The 23885-nt window shown below is 35.7% G+C and overlaps 4 protein-coding genes across 4 annotated transcripts; 3 read left to right on the top strand and 1 right to left on the bottom strand.

The window, feature by feature from the left end:
• Positions 1 to 2200: 2200 nt before the first annotated feature.
• Positions 2201 to 6472, top strand: LOC142979495 (uncharacterized). Its single transcript, XM_076124425.1, has 7 exons — positions 2201 to 2797; positions 3222 to 3352; positions 3685 to 3810; positions 4222 to 4863; positions 4947 to 5059; positions 5371 to 5514; positions 5671 to 6472. Exons 1-7 carry the CDS (start codon positions 2617 to 2619, stop codon positions 5819 to 5821), a joined length of 1488 nt encoding a protein of 495 aa, XP_075980540.1. The 5' UTR covers positions 2201 to 2616; the 3' UTR covers positions 5822 to 6472.
• A 503-nt stretch (positions 6473 to 6975) lies between these two features.
• On the top strand, positions 6976 to 10440 carry LOC142979306 (U3 small nucleolar RNA-associated protein 14 homolog A). The gene is made up of 3 exons (XM_076124153.1): positions 6976 to 7765; positions 8554 to 8746; positions 8959 to 10440. Exons 1-3 carry the CDS (start codon positions 7113 to 7115, stop codon positions 10438 to 10440), a joined length of 2328 nt encoding a protein of 775 aa, XP_075980268.1. The 5' UTR covers positions 6976 to 7112.
• An 11-nt stretch (positions 10441 to 10451) lies between these two features.
• LSm3 (U6 snRNA-associated Sm-like protein LSm3) lies at positions 10452 to 11142 on the bottom strand. Its single transcript, XM_076124154.1, has 3 exons — positions 10998 to 11142; positions 10779 to 10886; positions 10452 to 10674 (listed from the first exon to the last, which is right to left on the bottom strand). Exons 1-3 carry the CDS (start codon positions 11016 to 11018, stop codon positions 10495 to 10497), a joined length of 309 nt encoding a protein of 102 aa, XP_075980269.1. The 5' UTR covers positions 11019 to 11142; the 3' UTR covers positions 10452 to 10494.
• A 247-nt stretch (positions 11143 to 11389) lies between these two features.
• Prp5 (pre-mRNA processing factor 5) lies at positions 11390 to 23249 on the top strand. Its single transcript, XM_076123997.1, has 18 exons — positions 11390 to 11532; positions 11609 to 11854; positions 12262 to 12403; positions 12904 to 13093; positions 13375 to 13481; positions 13749 to 13875; positions 14155 to 14324; positions 14565 to 14779; positions 15070 to 15304; positions 15631 to 15792; positions 16112 to 16231; positions 16389 to 16596; positions 17675 to 17837; positions 18199 to 18410; positions 18799 to 18962; positions 20155 to 20349; positions 20924 to 21091; positions 22974 to 23249. Exons 1-18 carry the CDS (start codon positions 11519 to 11521, stop codon positions 23214 to 23216), a joined length of 3081 nt encoding a protein of 1026 aa, XP_075980112.1. The 5' UTR covers positions 11390 to 11518; the 3' UTR covers positions 23217 to 23249.
• Positions 23250 to 23885: the final 636 nt, after the last annotated feature.

Here is a 23885-nt window from a genome sequence, read left to right as displayed (position 1 = left end):
ACCTAGGCAGGTATTTTTTGTAAAGAGCATTCTCAAAATCGTCGACGATGGAATATAGAAATACCTACATATTTTGATACGGAAATACCTAGGTAAATGTTAAATTAGATTCTCATTATTTAAAATTATAGATGCGTCTCTACGTTTTAAACCAAGTAAATCCTCGCGAAAGTGGCAGCATTAATCTACCTGATTTCCTTGTAGGATTATTTTAGTATTTAGGTAGGTACTAGATAGGCACCTAATATAGAGCGATTGAGTATTTTCAATGAAATCAATTTAAACTATAGTTCAATAATTCAATACTGATATTTTGAGTTCATTCTTAAATCTATCTACAACTAAGTACACAGACATTAACTACCATATTCTTAATAATCGCTAATACATTTAAAACATCTGTGTACCTACCTACTGTCTTTTCTAGGAAATTTTGCCGATAATCCGTCATGGTCGCTTAGCTCTTTCATATTTCCAATAAGTTATAAAACCTTTTTGCTATTGTCAGTATGACCTTTTGTTTCGAGCTTACATCCCTTGTTTGAGAGCACAAAACTTTCTGTTCGACTAGCATTCATTTGTTTAATTTCGTACCTGTTTTCTGTAACTACCATGGATAATAAAGATTATTACTGTTGAAGCCTTGAAGTAAAAGTTGAAATGTGGCCAATAAATCTGTGCTTCTAAATCCACGTAGGTAAGTCACTGACTTATGTACATAGTGGGTACACACCTATTGACTTAAGCTTACCTATAAAGCCTTAAGACATTAAACGCATATTTTTTCCAATTGGTCGATTCGGATTCCTACATAATACCTAATTATAACTATTATTTATTTAGTTAATTGTGTGCAAATGAAGTCATACAATCAATGTCGGATGCAAACGGCGGACGATTAAGAGCAGCAAAGGAGTCGGAAACCTTAGCCCAGCAGTAGAACCGTAGGGTACCTATATAAACAATATATGCTTGTACGATAAATATGTGGTAAATGTAGGCAAAAACGTTATTAACTAATCTGCGATCAATTTAATTCACTCGTGAAAAACTGCGATACTTCAGTCCGACATGAAATCTGATTCCCGGGGAGTCTGCTATGCTACGATATAGAAAGTTCCAGAATACGCTTCTGTGGTAACTGCATTTTTTATGTTCAAAGAGGATTGGAGACTTCAAGGGGAGCCAGCGTCCCGCTTAACTCGATTGTAACTAGGCAGGAGTTGAAAACGCAGCACGTGGTATTTTACATTATGATTTTAACTTTTTTACGTTTATGTGGCCATGGTATACGCATGTAGATAGAAAATATAATATTATTATGCTTTTACAGTTAAGTAATAATATATTGAATGAGAATGTCTACAGAACGGCTTCGCTGTATTGCTTATTTGATTCTTAGTCGGAGTTATGCAGGATTTTTCAGGAATTTCATTTAGTTTTCCACTTATGAGCAAGATAATGAAAATAAACTTTGTAGCATTAAAAATGCAAGTGTAACTTTATATAATTGTTTCGCGTTTGTGTGAACAGATTTGGATGCAATTATATATTGGAGTGAACGAAAAAGGGCCGTGGTGACGGCCTCAAATGGCCATACAACCCTGATTCACATCAACACAACCTTATGGATGTCGTAGAATACTGACAAAATTCCTAAAAACTGCAACAGTCTTCAGATCTACAATGTACTATGATATACTACAACTATACTATACTATATGATATACTACAACTCGAATTAAGGAACACTAGCTCAATCAATTACAACTAAATGAACAACTTTTCCTCGAAAAAATTTTGGCGCGCTCAAGCAAAATGAAACGCTTAGGTATCATTATAACAAGGAAAACAATAAGTACCTAGTACTACCTAGGTAGGTATTTCTTGCATGACGTCAAACGTGTCTAAATATCAAAGTACGTGGAAGTAGTGTAAGCTAAGAAGATGGTGGTATTTCCGTAATTTCCGTGAGTGATCGAATGCCGTCGAATCGAATTTACACATTAAGTGTAAATTCATAAATTGAATCACCAAGATTTGCTGATTGCCAATGTGCATAATTACCGCTTTTACGAATTCTGCTTGACATTGATATTTACTTACCTCGTACCATTTTACAAAATATTCAGGTAGATCAAAGATATCTCAGGCAGGATAGCCCTTGCTTGCATATTGTAAATTGTGGGTAGTTTCTAATTAGCACCGTAGATATCACAAATTGGAGCGAACTCTTTCTTTTTTATCTGGGCGTCTGAGTGAGTGGTCCAGCTATCTTCAAAATTTGCTCAACCCCTGTATTTTGCAAAAAAATATTATTTTGAAATTCAAATGTCGTAAACAGATAGATTTCGAAGCACTTATAAGAAGAGTTATTTTAAGATTAACGGTACCGTGTACACCTAAGAATATATCTATGAGGTTGTAGCTACGGCAATTGCTGTTTCTATTAACGTTTTTTTTGCTTGCACATTCGAGGGGTTTCGTCTACGAACGTTAGGGCGGAACTACGATTGTATTGTGGTGTTTTTTTACCTGAGTGATGCGCATTACACTCGGCTAGAACTAAGAACTCAGTTGCAGTTTAATATCGTGACGATAAAATTGTGTGTGAGAATGTCGCGTGTGTGGTTACTTGTGGAGTGGGTGGATGCTGGCAATGATATGTTTTCTTCCTATGGAGTGGTAAACATCGATACCATGGCTTATGATGAGAGAGAATTGCATCCCGGCAACGTAATTTTTATTGGTGTAGAGCAAGAAGCGCCGAAACGTGCAAAGATTTTGCGCATATCAGGTATTTATTTGCATGTTATTCTGCGTATTCATTGTTCACTAGGATTAGGTGTGATATTTTAACAAAGAATATAGTGGGTTTATACGTACTTTAATATAGTAATTTAAATAGTTCGCCTGTTAGTCACTAGGCAAATACTTAGTTCGTGCATATTGCACAATGTAACGGTAATTTCTTGAATGGTTTAACCAGTGACGTTTATTGCTCTAGACATAAGGGTGCTATTACATTAGCTACTATTCCTGTAGCTATATTTTTATACCACTTATTATAATTAAAGGTATTGTTATTTGCTCCATTACTATTCATTAATAAAGCAGGTACACATAGTTATTTACCTTACCTGCCTATTCGAGGTTTTCCTATTTGTTATAAAAGGTATTCTTTTCAGTGATAATGAACTTTGAAATAAATTAATTTACAGAAAGCAAACAGTATGTCAAGGAGCACAAGGAAATCCTGGAACGCCAGAACCAGCAGGTCAAAAATATGCTGCAAATGTGTATGCGAACTATCCAAGAAATTAAGACGAATAACCCAATACATGTGAGCAGGGTAAGTGTGTAGTTTCATTGTTTTTTATAATAATAATTATGATTTATTAGTAAGATCGCAGATTAAAACCTATACAATGGGGAATATCATATACCTAAGTACCCTTACTGTAATTATAATGTCTAAATCTACCTATTCTACATAAGTACTTATCTGTGAGGAAAGCCGTCAAGACAGATCCATCTCATTCATCATAAGAAAATGAAGGAAAAACACAAAAAACATTTAGTAGCCTTTTGGCAATCTCCCGATAATTCTTATTACCTTCTTCTATCTTGAACATAATGTTTTATGTAATGTCTGACTTAACGTAGCAATGTGCTTGTTGACAGCTTGAGGCCCCCAAATACGATGTTCAGCAAGCAAGCAACACTGTGGCAATGCCTCACGTCTTAATGGCGAGGAAAGCCGACAGTGGCAGCGATAGTGATGAAGAGGAAAGGGCGCAAACCACGCTGGTAAGACATAAACCACTCTTAACTTTATCATTAACTAGCTGACCCGCGCAACTTCGCTTGCGTCACATAAGAGAGAATGGGTCATAATATTTCCCGTTTTTGTAACATTTTTCGTTGCTACTCCGCTCCTAATGGCCGTAGCGTGATGTTATATGGCCTAAAGCCTTCCTCGATAAATGGTCTATCTAACACTGAAATAATTTTTCGAATCGGACCAGTAGTTCCTGAGATTAGCGCGTTCAAACAAACAAACAAACAAACTCTTCAGCTTTATAATATTAGTATAGATGCTTATGATTACAAACTAATTGACTAGATGATGGATTTGATTTCAAGTCGAAAATCGAGTTGGATTGAGGAGAGGATCTTTTATAAAACCTGAATCAATTTGTTTTCTATCGTTTCTTTCAGCCTATCAAACCTGTGGCAGAACGTAGTAGCAGCATTTCTAGTTTTAACAAGTCTATTCCATCATTTTCTCGTTACAATCGGAAAGAAGTCAAAGTTCACCCAGTCCGCGGTACTCTAAACACTACGCAGCCTAAACCTCGACCTCGGCCTCCAGTCAGCAGCACTCCTCTCTCTGCAGCAGCACGCCGCAACGCAACATTATGTTACAACCAGGGAACTCAGACAGAACAAGAGTATTTACAACCACGCCAAGTACCAAAAAAGAAAATCGAAGAAATGGAGACGGTCCTCAAAAACCTTTATACCCGATATCTGAGCTTAGTAGACCAAGTTAATGCCATGTCGAATGGTTCGACTGGTTCCACGTCTATGTCAGAATCGGATCATAATGAAGACGTTCCTGCTATAATTCCAAATAATGGTGAATCTGATTTAGATCAAAGGGATGCTAACGAACCAGAGATTGTTCAAGAAGTTGGAGCCGAGGAAGTACTCGAAGAAACTCTACAAGACGAACCGCTTAATTGTTCAAATGCTAATAAAAATGAAGTTTTGGGAAACCCAAATTCACTGCGCGTACGCAGAATGTCGGCGCAAACTACTAATAATATAGAAACTCCGATGTCAAACGATTCTGATATGGTATTTATATTTCCTATAAACATCATTGTGTTTGTTACGCTCCCAGGTAGCTGTAAGTACCTATTTATATTTTTATATTTCAGGTTCCCATTGGAAACGGTCATGCTAAGGTTCCTCTAAGATTGCTGAACGATATTGATTGGAATTCACACACGAATGCTACCAGGCAGTTACTCCAGGCAGTTTTTCCGCGAAGGTAACTAGCAATCTTTGCATAACTTATAATTTTGCATGTTGCTCAGTAGAACTTTAGAACCTTAATACAGATACATTTATCCATAAGTCCATAAACATTTTAGGGATAAACATCTTCTTTTTCTCCCAGAAAAGCATAATCAAAGATATTATTACAATGTCAAATAATAAGATGTCATAAGCTGTGTCAGCTTATTCCACCCTTTTTTGTCAGGTAGATACCTACATAAATAAATAATTTATCCACATGAGTTTGTACTTAAATAAACGAAAGTGTGAAAACGTTCAAATAAAATTATTTTAATTCTACAGGGTTTTAGCAACTCATTGTTTGACCGGGAAACAATCACCAGCATTCATGAATCGGCCACCTAAGAAAATTTTAGATCCCAAACTCGTCGAGGATATCGTGAAGATGGTTTCGACTCGGTGTGGTGTTCCTAAGAATCTGGTCAGGTAATATTTTCACAGACTTATTTTTTTCGAATTTGTTCTTCAAAATTAATTTCTGCAATTCTTCTTTAATATATTTTCATGTGTAATCCGATCTTTAGATTTTCACGTCCAATATTTTTGAAATGACAGATCATCTTCTTTTTTTTTCCTCCATAGGAATAGCATAACAATAAAGTGCACAGATGAAGCCAAATTGTACCGAAAGCGGCTGCAGTACAAGTTACAACGCAAAGTTAACGAGAACGACGAAAACAGGCCGCCGTCGACGCCTTCTTCCGACGATTCTTCTAACATAGTAATTAATTAACTTTATACTAAAGATAGGCTCATAAGTACTCTGTTCACGTTTAGGGTGTCTTATTATTGGTATTTTAAGTCTAAGAGCATAAGTATGTAGGACTTGTTTTGTAACTGATAGAATTATATGTTTATGATTTGTTGAAACTTAGAACGAAGCCAGTTACATATTACATACAGGATCAGCTTAAAAATGGAACACTCGGTACTTAATACATAGGTATCTACATTAGGGGCATATCAAAATTTTGCATGGAAATGTTGAAAAATGGTTACTGACTCGTTTGTTACAAAGTCACAAACACTGTAAAATTTTGATAAGTCTGCAGGCAGAAACCAACTTCCATTTTTTTTTAAGACTTTGGTACATTTTTTTCGCTGATTTTGTTTACGCTATAACATCTAAACAGTCTGTTTCTATGATAAATACATACATCTATTACTTAAGTAACTTAATACAAAAATATGATCACATCCGAAAACTTAACTAACCTACCTACCTACATAATATTTTAAAATTTCTTACATTTTATTATTTTAATTTTATGACGTGACATGTATTTCTATGACTTTGATTTGTTAGTTTTAAATGTTGTTTAGAAATAATTATTATTTGTAATTAATTATTAATTACTGCATTTATTATACGATTGAAATATGAGATGGTTCATTATTGCCCTACAACTCTATTCTTCACTAAATAAAGGTCTGTATCAATTAAGTAGATGTGGGGGTTGCAGCTGTAGGTAACTAATAAGTTAACAGCAAAAGAAAAGTTAAGTCCAGGGTATCAGACCTGTAAGAAATTAAATATTATTTATTATTGCATTGACATGCTCATTACCTACTGGCTTTGCATGGGGATTATTGAATATCCAAATGAGAAGGCGATTTTTTTTTATTTACTCATGAGTTTATAACATAGCTCTTGTTATATCTGAAGGAGTAAATTATAACGTGTAATACATTATTAAAGGAATTGTCTTAGAAATAGGGAGCGAAACTTCTTTCTTATACTAGGCACGCCAAACGAGCTTTTAATTATTTTTTATATGAATTAAAAAAGAACAATATTAACAAGAGCAAGAAAAAAAGCAACAAGTATTAAAAAATATGTCTATGGTCATTGGCCTTATTAATTTCTGGCAACACCGTGAAATAATGTCAGAAATGTAAAATCAATACTATTTCAATGTGACGTCTGAAGTGTAGTGAATATTTGTAGGTTAAATCACGTTACATGTCGCGATTGACGAATTTAATTAATATTTAGTTAACTTCAGTTAAAAAGAAATTATAAAATGGAGGAAATTGAAGATAACGAGTTTGTTGCTTCAGAGCACGACCGACTAGTCAGTGCTATAACAAAGTTGGATAAAACACAACACATAACAGAGCCTACCAGAAATGAGCCTACGAATCTTAACTCAGAATTCACCCTGATAAAGAGAAGTAACAAGCTCAACCTTGAGAATGTTGCTAAGATATTGGAGAACACGTCGCACCATACACAGATTAGTAAGAAACTCAAGAAAACACAGCACGAGTCGAAGGTTTTGAGTAAACCGCTGGAGAAACCGCAGGCTGAACGTATAAAGCGGGCTACAGGCTACGACGAAACCAAGAAGAAAGTGGCAAGATGGGATCCTGTCGTGGCACGGGGAAGAACTGTGGACTATGTTTCCTTCCCATTGAAACATACTTCAACAAAGATGCAGCCCACAGGAGAGTTCTTATCTAAATTGAAAATAAAATCAGATCTTGAGAAAGAACTAGAAGAATTGGATCCTCCTACTGTGATGGAAGAGGAAGAAGTAGAAGAACCAGTATTTCCCATGACTTACGATGAAATGGTGGAACACAGACAACATCTTGCTAAAATGAGGGCTCAGCAGTCATATAAGGCTGCAAAAGCTAAAAGGCAAAGTAAAATTAAAAGCAAGAAGTATCACCGGTGAGTAATTATTTTATGAGCATTCTGACATTGTGTATTTAAAAGTGGTTATTAGCGTTTTCATACTTTATTACACAAAAAACTGCTTTAGTTAATAGCGAGTCAATAAATCATTTATGATTATGAAATTGAACAAGAACACTAAATATTGAATGAATCACATACTCACTTGATAGAATGGTACATCTATACTTATATTATAAAGCTGAAGAGTTTGTTTGTTTGAACGCATTAATCTCAGGAACTACTGGTCCGATTTGGAAAATAATTTCAGTGTTAGATAGCCCATTTATCGAGGAAGGCTATAGGCTATATATCATCACGCTACGACCAATAGGAGCAGAGTACAAGTAAAAAATGTTACAAAAACGGGAAAATTTTTGACACATTCTCTCTTATATGACGCAAGCGAAGTTGCGTGGGTCAGCTAGTAATGAATTAACAGTAGAAACTGCATCCAGATCGAAAAGTCAACATTAACACATAGACATCACAGTAACAATTTGTAGTACAAATGCCAGTCGGTCACATAAAAACAAGTTTTTTAAAACTTGGCTTAAATCTTTATATGAGTGGATGATAACAGCATATGCTTGAGATTAGCACGGGATAGGGAAGAGTGGCATACACAAGAAGAGGACTATACTCAGCAATAGGTAGAATTAGGCTGTAAATTATGACATGAAATATTCAATAGATCTTGAACAAAAGGCATTTAAAATAAAATAAAAACGTCTTTATACATAGTTTCTATTTACAACTTTATGTGACAATAATTATTGTTGCAGGGTGTTGAAAAAGGAGAAACTCAAGCAGGAACTGAAGGAATTTGAGGAGCTCCAGAAGAAAGATCCTGAGGAAGCTCTGAGGAAACTGGAAACTCTTGAGAAAGCAAGGGCTTTAGAACGACACACCTTGAGACATAAGAATACTGGCAAATGGGCCAAGAATAAACTGATCAGAGCTAAATATGATAAAGAGGTAAGATTTTAACATTATTTTAATGATTATTGTGACAAGTTCTATTAAATACACAGTTTTTGAAGTTCACCTCATTACATTACTAATTTTATTTCAACTTTGTATCAAATGTATATTACAGTTATTGAAATTGCTTATTTTGTGGATAAATATGTAGATGTGGTGATTGTTAGTTCATATACCTTACAAAATTTCTCAACATCTTGTTTTAGGTAAGACAACAATTAGCAGATCAGCTGGCTGTTAGTAGGGGGCTAACTAAAAAAGTTGTGGACACTCAAAGCTCAGATGATGAGGCAGCAGAGGAAGTAATACCAGATATTGCATTAGCTCAAGATCCCATGAATCCCTGGATGATGCAAAGATCAGACAAATCAAATGTGAATGCAGAATTTGACTTCGGATACAAGAAATTTGTACAAAACAAAAGGAAACTGAAAGATGATAGTGACAGTGAATCTAATGATGAAACCGATGATGCCAATGACAAACTTAGTGTTCTAAAAGAAGGCATTAACAAATTATCACAGGAAGATGATCAAGTTGAAGAGTCTGGAATTGAGAATGTTACACAAGAAAGCAATGAAGCTGAATTACCACAGGTAAATGAAAATGTAAAACAAAATATAAAGAAAGTAAAAGATAAAAGAATACACAAAGCCCTCATTAAGTTGCTGGGTAAATCAAATGCTAAGAAAACTGTAGCCACTACAAATTGGATGGTAGAATCAGCTGATGTTATTGAACCTGTTACTCCAGATGAAATATTACTAGCTTTTGAACACAATGAAAGGAACTTGGAAAAGATTGTTGGGAGGAAATTGAAGCAAATGAGAAACTATGTAAAAAAACTCGAGAAAGCTTCACGCTTAGAACATCAAAGGGCTGTACAAATGCAGAATGAAACAAGAGAAAGAAATAATTTAGAATACTTGATGATGAAGCCTCAAAAAGTAAAACCAATAATTGATGAAGAATTGATTGAGACAAGCTCTAAAACAGTTGATGAGAGTAACAATGTTGAAATACCTTTGTCTAAAACATTGAAACCAGTTCAACCTAACCAAGAGACTACTGACTCAAACATAGACCCTACAAGGTTTATTGAAGTAAAACCCAAATATTTAAATACAGCTATAACAGAAGGAGTCAATGCATATGATCAACTGGATGATGATGAACAAGTTGTTCCCAGAGTCAATATTGAAGAGGTGTTTGAGGAAGATGATGTTGTTGACAGTTTCAGGCAAGAGAAAGAGGATGAAGTTAATAGAAACAAACTTGAAGATATAAGTCTTAGTTTACCTGGTTGGGGATCTTGGGGAGGAAAAGGTGTAAAGCCACAGAAGCGTAAGAGAAATAGATTTATAGCAAAACCTGCACCTAAAATGCCACGACGTGATGAAAACAAGGGTGATATTATTATCAGAGAGTATAAAGACCCTAAATTAGCTGCACACAAAGTAAAAGATGTGCCATTCCCATTTGAAAGTGTAAAAGATTATGAAGCTTCGATTAGAGCACCTTTGGGGAACACATTTATACCAGAGAAGGCACACAAGAAACTTATTCGTCCAAGTGTAATCACCAAAGCTGGTACAATCATTGAACCGATGGATGAAGAAGAATTACTGGTTCCCAAGAACCGCAAATTCAAAAATGAACATGTTCTTAAACTTCTAGGACAGAAATAAGTAAAACAATGTTAAAATAAAGCATATTATATTTAAACTTATATTAATTTTATTTTACACTCCAACTCTCACAGGTGGTGATACAAGTATGACACCATCGCCCCTCACAAACAACATTGGAATGTTCCGTTTTGTTGTTCTGTATACTTCTTCATATGTCTCCTCATCTATTTCTACTGTTGTGATAGTTTCCTCTGCATCTCCCAGAACCATGTTTAAGTGCTGGTCATAAGCCTACGAAAATATATACTTCTTAAGATACGGGTATAATACAACAAAGCGAAACGTAGTTAAACATTGTTATGAGAAAGAGAGCTGCACAGAATGTTAATACTTACATGTAACTTCCCCCGTAGTTCTCGTTCGTTGCGCATCTTAACGTATATCCTTTCATCCAAACTGAGTCTAATAAGGTCCAGTGGTTCCTTTACTGTCATAACAGACACCTGTAAGAAAAATATGGTTAAGTATAACAATAATTAGATATACCGACGACCTCTGCATTGTACTACACATCTAAATCAATAAATAGAAAGATACTATACAATACAACTTACATTTTCACCATCTTCAGCCATGGCTTCAAAAGGACGTTTCTGCACAAATAAAAAGACGATTCGTAGTACTACAGTTTTATCAGTAAACAAGAAGCGGCAAGCTACTACTTCGTTAACGTTTAGGTTATTGTAATTGACAGCTGCCGAACAGACATTGACAATTTATAGTACTTTATACTTTAGAGATGTCATTTACTTCTATAATATTTTGATTACGGACCACCCAGTCGATTCGCCTATAGAATCACAATTTATATTTAATTTATGTGTCGAATAACAACAACTACAAATAATTACCAAAAGTCATTCACATGGTAATAATGAAATCGACTAAAATAAAAACATTATTTCCTTGGCACCACACTACGCATTAAAAATGGAGGACATATTTGTCAAAATTTGACAGCAAAATCGTCTTCGTAAACGCGTGCTGTGCATTTTTGTTAATTGTTACTTATAAATTACTTTGTTTGTAGCGCAATAAATGAACTTTATAATAGTGTTTAGTTAGTAGGGTAAACATGGTTAGAAGCGGGTAAGTTTTTGGCCTATGTTGTGATGCATTAGTAGAAGTATGTGGCATTTTTGTTAAGTTACGCAAATGTTTACAGGCGTGATCGCGACCGTGATCGCGATCGGAGGAGATCCCACAGTCGGTCTGCAACGCCTGATCGTAAGAGAAGAAGGTCGAGGTCTAGGTCCAAAGACCGATCATCTAAATCATCAAAGAGGAAGCGTAGTCGTAGCAGGGAGAGAGAGTCGAAGAGAGACCGTAGTCGTGACCGAAGCAGAGAACGCGATCGGGATAGAGACCGCGAAAGGGATCGCGACAGGGATCGTGATAGAGATAGAAGAAGGTTTGTTCTATAAATAATATAATCAATATTTCTTTTATGCAGTTGCAAGTTAATTAAGTCTAAAATTAAGGGTTACAAGTTTCATTACCCAAGATTTTGACTGGTCTTAGTCACCAGTGGACTGTATTATAGTACTTACTTGTGTTTACAACATGTGCAGAAAAAAAAAAATAGTTTCAAAGGTGTAACATTTTTAGTCAAGAGTGGTTTCATTATATTCATATGCATGAATTATGAATTAATTTACATTATGTCTGCCACCCCTGCTCACACCTAGGAATAATGTTGGTATTAATCTACAATCCTTAGCTTCAATGGTGATTGACCATTTGGGAACATGTAATTAATGTTCCAAATTTTACACTATTTACAGTATAACTAAATAAATGATCTTATTTGTTCCACAGTGACAAGAGAGATGACAAAAGGAATGGGTCTGGCAAGTCATCCAGGAAAAAGTCACCGGACAAAGAGAAGGAAAGATCTAAGTCAAATGAGAAGACACTCAAAACTGATTCTTCTGAGTATGACCCAGGGACTGTTGACAAGGTTAGTTCAGACAAACTAATGTTTAAACTTTAAATTTACTTATATTAATATGAGAATAATAGGAGGGAAACTTTGTGAGGATAATTGTTAATAAATGTAACTACAGTAATATAGCATAGATGTAAGAGTAACATATTATTATGGGGGTACTTGATTCTTGAATAAAGTCATTGTTTTATTTATCATAACATAAGTTTTACCATAATGGGTTTGAGAAAGCCTGGTTGGATATGGCTGCTGATAGGGTGTTTGGAAGAAAATATGGGAGGTCTTTGCCTAAGGCATTCAACCAAACCAGGCAAGAAAAATGAAAGCGTAGCTCAACATGTCAGTTAGTTTATAATCACTGCACCATTTTGCTTTTAATGATAGTAGTTTTTGTGCTATCCAATTCTCAATAATAAGTAGTAATCAAGGGCAAGCCTTTACATTCTTAAATCATCCTATTTTAACTATAACAAACTTAATTGTAATTAAACACGAAGTTTAAATTAACACAGGAAGAAGAACAAAGTCGTTTAGAAGCAGAGATGCAAAAGCGTCGTGATCGCATAGAGCGTTGGCGCGCCGAACGCAAACGTAAGGAAATAGAGTCTGCCAAGAAAGAGGTGCAGAAAGGCAGCATTGTGACCAACATACAAGTACCTGCTACTAAGAAATGGTCCTTGGAAGATGACTCTGGAGATGAAGGTTTGAATTTAATATTACTAATCTTGCTGTGTATTCAGCAGACAAATTAAAGAATATAGATAAGTTCACTAACAAAGATGGATGTACAATGCATTATAGATGTGTGTTTAATTGTTATTCTTGTATGTTGAAACTTCTTAATAGATTTACTTACTTGATGAAATCTACTATTTGCTAGTGACTGTGTTAATCCAGGTTATATACCATCTGTGTATGAAATTTTATCAACTAATGTTTTGTACATAAATAGGAAATTACAATTTTGCATTTTGGTTTTAAAGCAGGTGAAGATGGTGAACCTAGAGAGAGACCTCCACCAGAGGAAATCAAAGAAGTGGAAGAAGACGAGATTGATCCTCTTGATGCATACATGCAGGAAGTACAACAGGTAAACATTTAGAGCCACATTCTTTTTGATAAGTGTCGAGTAACCTATCCAATAGATAAATTATATAAAAACAACAGTAAATTTTACCTGATAAACTAACTGGTTCTTATACAGAAATGGTAAAACTGGGGGAGCTCAAAATAACAGCTTGAATTTTTCTATGTTTAGAATATGGATGCAACAAACATTTAACATGTCCTATTTATGATTTCATTGCTTTTTCATTGTTACCGACCAATATATTAAACAGTGTCTTTTGTCCTGAAGGAAGTACGTAAAGTGAATCAGATGGACCAAGCACGAGGCATCATCAATGTGCCGACTACTACTGGCGGCACTGTCGTCGTCGTCACAGGAATGGCAAAGAAGAAAGTAGCTGAACAGAAAAACAAAGGTACCCAACAAGTCTTGAATTTAAATGTCAACCTATAAAGACATTAATAGGATGGCCTATTAATGTCTCTGTTGTAAGGTTTTAATATTCTTGTAGACCAAAAGTGTTTATACTATTATTTCTTACTTGCCTATTTGTTGCCACTATAATATATTAGTCACGCATAAAATACCAGTAGCAAATACAATGATCTATGAAAACCAGCCATAGTTTGTAAACATTTTTTTCTTCTGTCTTAATATCTCAGCAGTTTAACTATACCTTTGTTATTCTTACCAGGTGAACTTATTGAACAAAATCAAGATGGTCTAGAATATTCTTCTGAGGAAGAGACAGAGGATATAAAAGACGCGGCTGCAAACCTTGCATCCAAACAGAGGAAGGACTTGGCTAAAGTTGACCATGCTAGTTTGAACTACATGCCTTACAGAAAAGCTTTTTACACTGAGGTAAGTGTGTTAGCACTATCAATGTCGGATTTCGTAAGTCAATCATAATAAAGAGAAGGTCACGTAGGTGCTTTGTTAAGTATGGGAATTTATCATGACTTCATGTGTTGTAAGCAGTAAGAATGCAATAAAAATCTAAAGTTTTCAATGATGTTAGCACATTTTATGACAATATAAAACTTGTGCCAAGGTGCATGATTTCAGTGACATGTAGTTATAAAGCAATCTTTTTCTATTCAGGTGAGTGAATTGGCAAGAATGACTCCTGAAGAAGTCGAAGCATATAGGACAGAGTTGGAAGGCATTCGCGTTAAAGGCAAGGGCTGTCCTAAACCAATAAAGACTTGGGCTCACTGTGGAATCAGTAAGAAGGAAATGGACATATTGAAGAAACTGAACTTTGAAAAACCGACGCCTATACAAGCTCAAGCTATTCCTGCTATCATGTCTGGAAGGTAAGAGACACCATTTTTTTAAAACTCTGTTTAAAAAATATATATATAGTCACACTCATAGTGACATACTTAAAAGTTGCTCTGCACGATACGACACAAGCGTCATTGATTTTCGACTGTGTTGTGTTAAAAATACATAAGGTTAAATAGTGTGGTCTTGAGTTAGTTGATAGCTACTAATGTGAAAGAAAAATGGAATAAAGTTCTGGAGTTCTTCACGCGAGCATTCAAAATCAATCTTTGTATTTTATATGAATAACCTATATATTTTCATAAACCATTTTTTATAGGGATCTCATCGGCATCGCAAAGACTGGATCTGGCAAAACCCTTGCATTTATTCTTCCTATGTTCCGGCACGTATTGGACCAGCCTCCGTTAGAAGATACAGATGGTCCCATGGCCCTTATTATGACGCCAACAAGAGAACTCTGCATGCAAATTGGAAAGGACATTAAAAAGTTCGCCAAGTCTCTGGGCTTGAGAGTTGTATGCGTTTATGGAGGTACTGGAATCTCTGAACAGGTTGGTATTCATAAATAACATATTACTATTTTTCTATGACAAAGCTTTAATAAATTACAAAGTTAGGTTGACAATATCACACTGGCTTTGTTTAAGTCGATTTGATTGATTGATTCCTACTGTTAATAAAATATTCACGTCACATTTCAAATTCGGTACTCTATAATATGATCATTATCATTAGAGTACAATGAGTACATAACTCACTTGCCAATAACCTCTAACAATTTTTTCCCGCCAAGATGAGGTGTTTTCTTATGGTGTTTACTTAAAAATATGTAAACAATTATAAGTTGCTATTTTATTATACTGATTCTACTTTACAGATAGCGGAATTGAAACGCGGTGCTGAAATGATAGTGTGCACTCCCGGCCGTATGATTGACATGTTAGCGGCTAATTCTGGCCGAGTGACGAATTTAAGACGTGTCACCTACATTGTGCTCGATGAAGCTGATAGAATGTTCGACATGGGATTTGAACCTCAGGTAAATTGAAAATTAAATTGTCTGATATATATTAGGTCGGGGGAAAAGTCTTTTCGCATTATAGTATGTATGAACTTATAATAAAATCTCTGGATTCAAGATTCACAAATGAGTACACGGTTCATTAGGTTTCTTTCAGTAAGCTTGTGAGGTACCCAAATATTGAGCTTTTTTGTGTAGAGAAAAGATTTTATTACAAGTTCATACATACACTGTAATGCGAAAAGACTTTTTCCCCGACCTAATATAATAGTTGTTGTCAATGAAAATATAAAGTCATTAGCTTGGTTTCGTATTAAAATAAAATGTTTTGTTATAGGTAATGAAGATTATAGACAATGTGAGACCAGACAGGCAGACTGTGATGTTTAGTGCTACATTCCCGCGACAGATGGAAGCTCTGGCCCGAAGGATATTGCAAAAACCTATTGAAGTTCAGGTAAGCACCAATTTTAGTCCACATTCATCCACGTTTTCTTGTAAGGCCGCAAATTATTATCTTTGCTTGATCTGGATCTTACTAAAAATAGCTAAAGTAATTATAATCATATCCTCACATACCGTCATTTTTGTAACGACATGTAATTTTTCTCTAGGTTGGCGGTCGGAGCGTGGTCTGCAAAGATGTCGAACAGCACGTGGCCATTCTGGAAGAAGACGCGAAGTTCTTCAAACTGCTGGAGCTACTGGGCCTGTACAGTCAGCTGGGCAGCATCATCGTGTTCGTGGACAAACAGGAGAACGCAGACAGTCTGCTCAAGGACCTCATGAAGGCTTCCTACTCTTGCATGAGTTTGCATGGAGGTGAGATATTAGTGGGAGTACTTTTGCGATTGCGATGCTATACACCTGATACTTGTACATATATGTGTGTGCTAGGATGCTACGGTTTTCTAAATCATGTAGGATTCGGAATAATGACAATTTTGGTCGATTGTTTTAACGTACCACTTTGGTACTTATGTTTGATGTTTCTAGTTTAAAGTAAATTTATCAATATTCATATAAACTTTTCGACTTTCAATACATTGGTGCTAAAATTAAAAAGGGGTATTTTTGGTACATTTCATATAATGGTTTTTCTAATATTTATTTCTACATATAAAAACACAAGTTTATTAGAAAAAAAGTAAGTTACGAGTAATCGTTCGGAAACACTACAGGCTTTATAATTTTCTTTTGCAGGTTCCCTCTGTGTCTTCGTGTTGTATTTGTATATTAATTGTATGTCCACCATCTCACGAGAAAAGGAACATATCGAAATATTCACTTATTTTATGTGTGACCTTATTTGGCGAAAGTTTGCGGGTTCGAGCCCTGCGAGATATTAATATTCAAGTTTTATAGCTTATATCTTTTGCCAGCCCGTTCGTGATTGGGTGAAAAAATTGGTCAAAGTTTACAGTTTAGTTTACTTTTTTTCAAAAGTGTTTTGGAAATATTAATAGGGGAGTATTATTAATTAAATATTAATAGGGGAATTCATTACAAAACTACTAATAGAATATTTTGATTTCAGCGACCATCGGATCTGGGGAGCCTGCATAATATCTCTTACTCTTGTCGCCAATTATAAGCGCACCGTGATTAAATACTGGCATCATTTAAAGATATATTATTGGCAATAATTTATTTCAATGCAATAGAATAATATGAACTTATGCCATCTTTGTATTGGTAAAATTGTCAATCATAATCTTCAATTCAAATCTTTACTGCTAAATCAAGTAATTCTATCGAGATACAGAAAAGACGTGAATAATAATAAAAAATGGCGTCTGCAATATTCAAATTATTAAAAATGTACAAAACGGTACGTTTATAACTGGCGGCACATATTTTGTTGTTGAGTGACGAATATATTAATGGTGGCCTGTTACAGGGATTGATCAATTCGACAGGGACTCAACTATCGTGGACTTCAAGTCGGGCAAGGTGAAGCTGTTGGTCGCCACGAGTGTCGCGGCGCGGGGACTCGACGTCAAGCAATTGGTGCTCGTCGTTAATTATGACTGTCCTAATCACTATGAGGACTATGTCCATAGGTGAGTGTAACTATGACGTATTATTATTAGTTTTTGCGTGCATGTACATATACGTACACGCTTAATATGCGTACGCGAAGTTTTTTTGAAGATCATAATATATGTTTAGGCGATCATACACGAGTACTACTATTTTCAAACTAGAATCATTAATTTTCGTTAGATTTATCATTTTTATAAAGATATGGGATGGTAGATATCCTCATAGATGCTCTGATGATGATACTATTTACATACGGGCTTTCCAAAATTGGTTTAATGACTTGTATTATAACTTTTAAATGGCGAAACGCAATAACTAACTAGGGCACCTGCATAAAATAGAAAGTTACGTAAGTTAAAATGTTATTATAACGTGCAGGTGCGGTCGCACGGGTCGCGCGGGCAACAAGGGCTACGCGTGGACGTTCCTGACGCCGGAGCAGGGCCGCTACGCCGGCGACGTGCTGCGCGCCATGGAGCTGGCGGGCGCCGCGCCGCCGCCCGACCTGCGCCAGCTGTGGGAGCGCTACAAGGACAAGCAGGAGAAGGAGGGCAAGAAGGTGCACACCGGCGGCGGATTCAGCGGGAAAGGCGAGTACACTCAGTATTAACAAGCAGTATTGCGCTGACTACACTGTTATTAAGTGTGACAATGATATCAATGGCTTTATTTAAGGAAGTTCACGTGACCTTCATGCCCCCTAAGACATTTTGATGATAGGTAAAATAGGAATCACGGAGTGAAAATGAAGGGGGGGGGGATGTTTATGGTACAAAAATGGGTTAAATAAGGGATTGCTGACACACAAACCGAACGATCGCAGATTGGGTTAATATTCGACGATGGTCGGTGGATAATACAGGAATTGATTCATCGAAGTATCAATCAATACTTTTCGACTTTTACGATGGTTGAGGTAGCACCACTGCAAATTATCTTGGCAAGTACTATTAACAAACTTTTATTTCGCCTTCGTAGGTTTCAAATTTGACGAATCGGAAGCCCAAGCGGCTACTGAAAAGAAGAAATATCAGAAGGCTGCACTTGGACTGCAAGACTCTGACGATGAGGACGTCGAAGGAGACCTTGACCAGCAGATCGAGACCATGCTCGCTGCCAAGAAAATTGTTAAGGAAATCAAGGTAAACATTTACACTAACATTGTAAAATCTATTAAATGGGTAGTGTTTAACTTAGTCTAAATGTTCTGTATGGATTCTCTGTGCTATGATGTCGTAACTGTATATTGTTGTGAGATTTTGCAACATATTATGGTATATACATATTTTTTTATTTTTGTATTTACTGCTGTATGGGTCGCTGCGACCTTTAAGATCTTTTGTTTTGACAATGTTTGGTTTCTGTCTGAGTTTGAAATAGTTTGAATTTCTTTTGAGTAGGTTGCAATTTCGAATTAAATCAGTATTAGTGATTAAGAACCTTCCTTATCGTCTTTTTTATAATATTTATCATACTTGTTTTTCTTGAATATCAGCAGGGTTTTATATTTATATCTTTATAATTACTGAAAATGAATGAACACAGAGATAATCATAATTTTGATGTATTGGAATTAATCAAATCTTATCGCAGTTTAATTATTAATGCCTGCATTATACTGAGTTTTTCGAGACATCTGTTTATCTCGCGACTTTCTTATCAATAAAATAATAATTTTCAGTAATAGAGGGTTTATCTCTTATTATTATATATTTGTTGACTCATTATATCATGTTGATAATAATAGGCGTAAGTAATCGCTGGGACAGTCGCACGTGAGTTAGTTTCATTGGTGGTCACATGTCGCTATACATGTGCGAATAAAACGTGCAACTTTTGTGTATCGCACTTTTATTCAAATATGTTTCGTCATTTTAGATTAACAAATAAAAATAATGTTAAATCATTCATGTTAAGTTCATTAGCTGTAGGCATTTATCAAAGAAAGTAGACTCATTCAGTAATTTATGTGATTCAATATGAATTAGGTATTTATGAGTAAGCCACACTTTATATTTTGTTGCAAATTCTATCATAGGCAATCCTTAGGTCCGTAGAGATTTTTTTAGGCCTAAGAGTGTAGTCAGGAAAATTTTAAGACAAATACAAAAATGCGGCTTAGAAAACACTGAAATGCGATTTCTTAATTTGTTTCAGTGTACAGAAAACCGTTTAATTATTTTGAAGCTCATAATCAGTTTCAAAACTATGTCAAGCAACATATTTGTTTGCAGAAATTGATCCTTAGACTTACCATACTTCTACCAATTTTTTGTTGTTTGTACCAAATCGTTAAATAAACATATTATGTAATGTATGTGCGCCACTGTTCAGGAGCCGCTGCTGGCGGCGGGCCCGGGCGCGGGCGCGGCGGCGGGCGGCGCGGCGGACGGCAAGCTGGAGCTGGCGCGGCGCGCGGCGTCGCGCATCAACCTGGCCAAGGGGCTCGGCGCCGACCACAAGGGCGCCACGCAGCAGGCCGCCGAGGCCATCCTCAAGGGCGCGCCCTCCGCGCACACGCTCATCACGGTAACCACCTCCTTATTAACCTTTGCTGCACTGGTTAACGCGCTCACTGAGCTGCGATAACCGTGCGTGTGATGTGTATCTCAGTCAAGACAAATATTTGTGTGACGAGTACTAGTATATTTGCTCTGAGTCTGGATGTCAATTAAGTATACTGATACTGTTAGCCTGTTATCCGAGTACTCGGCAAACGACTCTCTCGGCAAAAGCTTCATTCATCTTGATCTTTTGCAATCGTGAATATGAGTAAACAGGAAACAACGTAGAATTTCTAATACCAGATCGTTTTAGCAGCCTTTTAGATTTTTTTGTAAGTAACGAAACAAAACTACGTCTTTCAATAATTTATGACATAAACTTTCAATTTATTTGCATTATTTAGTAACACAACGTGAATATCTTACAATATGTTTATTCATATTTACAAAAAAACGTTGTAACTACATAAATATACATTTCTTAGTGTTCGTTAATGAAATTGTTTTTCGCAGTATTGTTAAATAATCAATGATATTTTTTTCTATTCTAATTTCATTGAGTCATCGATACTTATTAAAATTATGTTTTTTTTCTTCAGGCTAAAATCGTAGCCGAACAGTTAGCGGCGAAGTTGAACACTCGTCTGAACTATCAGCCGCGGGATGAGAGCGCCTCAGAGCCGGCCGAGGAGGTGTTCCGCAAGTACGAGACCGAACTAGAGATCAACGACTTCCCGCAACAAGCTCGTTGGAGAGTCACTAGCAAGGTAATTAACTTCAATAACTATTCAAAAAAGGCGGCACTTATACCCGCATTCAATACTTATGAATAAATTTCGGTTAGCTTAACAAGTGGAATATTTACAGATTTTTGTTTATGATTGTTGTTGCTTTATCTATGACATGGGTTGTCTGAAACTTACCACTAAACTTGCCCTTAGAAATTCGATAAATGACGCCGTAGGGTACTTGCTTAATGACATAACGATGTTGGACGGTAAATACGGTCGCATGGTTTGTGACCTTTGTGCCTATGTTCAGTTGAATAAAATTCATCATTCACTAGCATTTTTGATAAAGATCTCAATTTTAGTATACTTATAAGTCTTGCTAATAGATAGAGAAGTTCGTTTGTATTGTTCAAAACAGCATGTAAATTAAAATGATCTCGCCAAGGACACGAATGACTAATTTTATTCATGCGAAATTATTCATTGAAATAGTTTCGTCAGACTTTGAAAGTGAAATGACATACGTACTAACTCTATCTGGATTAATTATCGTATATTTACATAGTAGTTTGTAAATACTGACGTACTTTACCCGTGCCATTTCACTTGATCTTTTACTTACGATTAAACTATAAGAAGCGAAGTTATATTGAATTTAAGGTGTATCTTAATCAAAATTCACCATTTAGCGAAAAACCCATTGTATAATTATTGTGCTATTACATAGTTATAAAGAAACTTAAAAACCGTTCTAGCCCTGATACCATTATTCTCTCTTCCCATCTTTGAACTAACCGCGTCTAAAGCTGAATAATTTCTTATCAAATATGAAGGTGAGGTCTTTTCACTATTAATATGAGATGGTCATAGTCAGCATGGTGCACTTACAAAGCATTAAAGGTTTCGACGCTTGTGAATCACAAACAATATGAAAGTTACAACGTCAATGTTATATTTAGAATCGGCAGTTCTCTAGTATTTGTGTAAAGTGCCACCCTGTGATAGTTATCATATAATAATCTAGTTATGCGTAAATACGAAAACTATCTAGTTGTTATCTGTCGTGCACACAGCAACTCATTGTGTCGAGTGTCAAGTGTTCAGTATGCCTACTGAAATGAACCAGTAGCCGATCACGCGATTATGAGCTCTTGCGTCATTCTATAACCGCTTCACTTCGTTTGCGTCAAAACAAAAGAAATAATAAGTAGGTATTTTTTCTCGCAGATAACAATGACCACGCGACCTTATTTACCCTGCCATTTATGATTTTTATTGAGAGCAAACAACCTCATTTTACATGATTGTTTGTTTATCTAGGGGTCGGTTTGACCTTATTACTGATAACCTGTGTTCAGTAGGTATATGCACAATGCGTCTGTCTGCATTCTCAGTGCAATTTCTCTTCCCGAAGCGATTAGTTGTCAAACATGTTGCTCAAACTAGCAATTCTCGGTGCTTTGATTTTCCTCTGTGTAAAATTACTACGGAGACATGATGGATCAATTTCAAAGTGTTATCACCATTATTGTCATTAGTTAGTTTAGTGAAGGTAATTCATATAATCATTGTTTTCGTATTGAAGCCTCAGCTGATGTTCGCCTAATCATTTTAGCTGCGCAGTTAACGAATTCATTCAGTTGCGATAAAACGAAATTCATAATAAATTCGACATTATCGAACCTAACAAAAACAATCTAAATGAATTTGCGCAGATATTTTGTAATATTTTAAATTATTTACATCAGTCCATACTTTCCAACTGTCATTAATTACTTTTAAAACAGTAAACCACACATGCTAACAAATTGTTTATTTATATAAAGACAAATCAGGTTTATAGACAAATCAGGCAGTCATATAAGAACTAGTAACATCAATTTTCAATCACCTTTTAACACCTGACATAAATTTGCAGGAGGCGCTGGCATTAATCAGCGAGTATTCTGAAGCGGGCATCACGGTCCGTGGCACGTACGTCCCGCCCGGCAAGACACCACCTGAAGGCGAGCGCAAACTCTACCTCGCCATAGAAAGCTCGCAAGAACTCGCCGTAGCTAAAGCCAAGTCAGAAATAACGCGCCTCATCAAAGAAGAACTACTCAAGTTGCAGACCTCCGCTCATCATATGATCAACAAAGCCAGATACAAAGTCATATAAATGAACGGAATAAAACTGGAGTAGATATGTTAATATTGTTTTATTTCCTCGGTGACCCCTGACCCGTGGCGTAATGTTATACACAAGCTTAGATTAGTATACTTGTGTTACTTATAATAATAATTTATACTTTCTAAAGTAGCTTGATAAAGTATACATAATTATGTTTAATCTTACGTGATACCTAATTATTTGCAAGTCAGATGATTCTAAAGATAATGAACTAGCGGAAATGCTAGTAATAAACAATGCAGGTGTGTAGTACAAGAACTGTGACAAAAAGTGTCAACTCGGCTAAAAAAGCAGTACAAAAAGTAGAATTTTAATTGTAATGTACTTTATTTTCTACACAGATTTATATTACTTGTCAGCTGTATTTGTATCAATGATAAAGGGAGTAGTGAAGTTAGAACGATTGCTTGATGATATTATTTTGGTCAGTGTTACCATAGAATACAAATTGTGGGTAAACAACAATCGCGAGCCGGCTTCGCAATATTCACCGTCCAAAGTAAGCGATTAATCGTAAGAAAAAATACCTATAAATGTAAACTATGTTGTATTTAAAAGAAATACAAACTACTTAACTAATAACTATATTACATATGTATTTACGCATATAACACTGCGACATTTACACGTGGACATTCACTTAAAATAAGTATTGCG

The sequence above is a fragment of the Anticarsia gemmatalis genome, chromosome 16, assembly GCF_050436995.1.
Source record: "Anticarsia gemmatalis isolate Benzon Research Colony breed Stoneville strain chromosome 16, ilAntGemm2 primary, whole genome shotgun sequence".
Lineage (NCBI taxonomy): Eukaryota > Metazoa > Arthropoda > Insecta > Lepidoptera > Erebidae > Anticarsia > Anticarsia gemmatalis.
The sequence above is the reverse complement of the archived record's forward strand: the minus strand, read 5'-3'. Positions and strand labels throughout refer to the sequence as shown.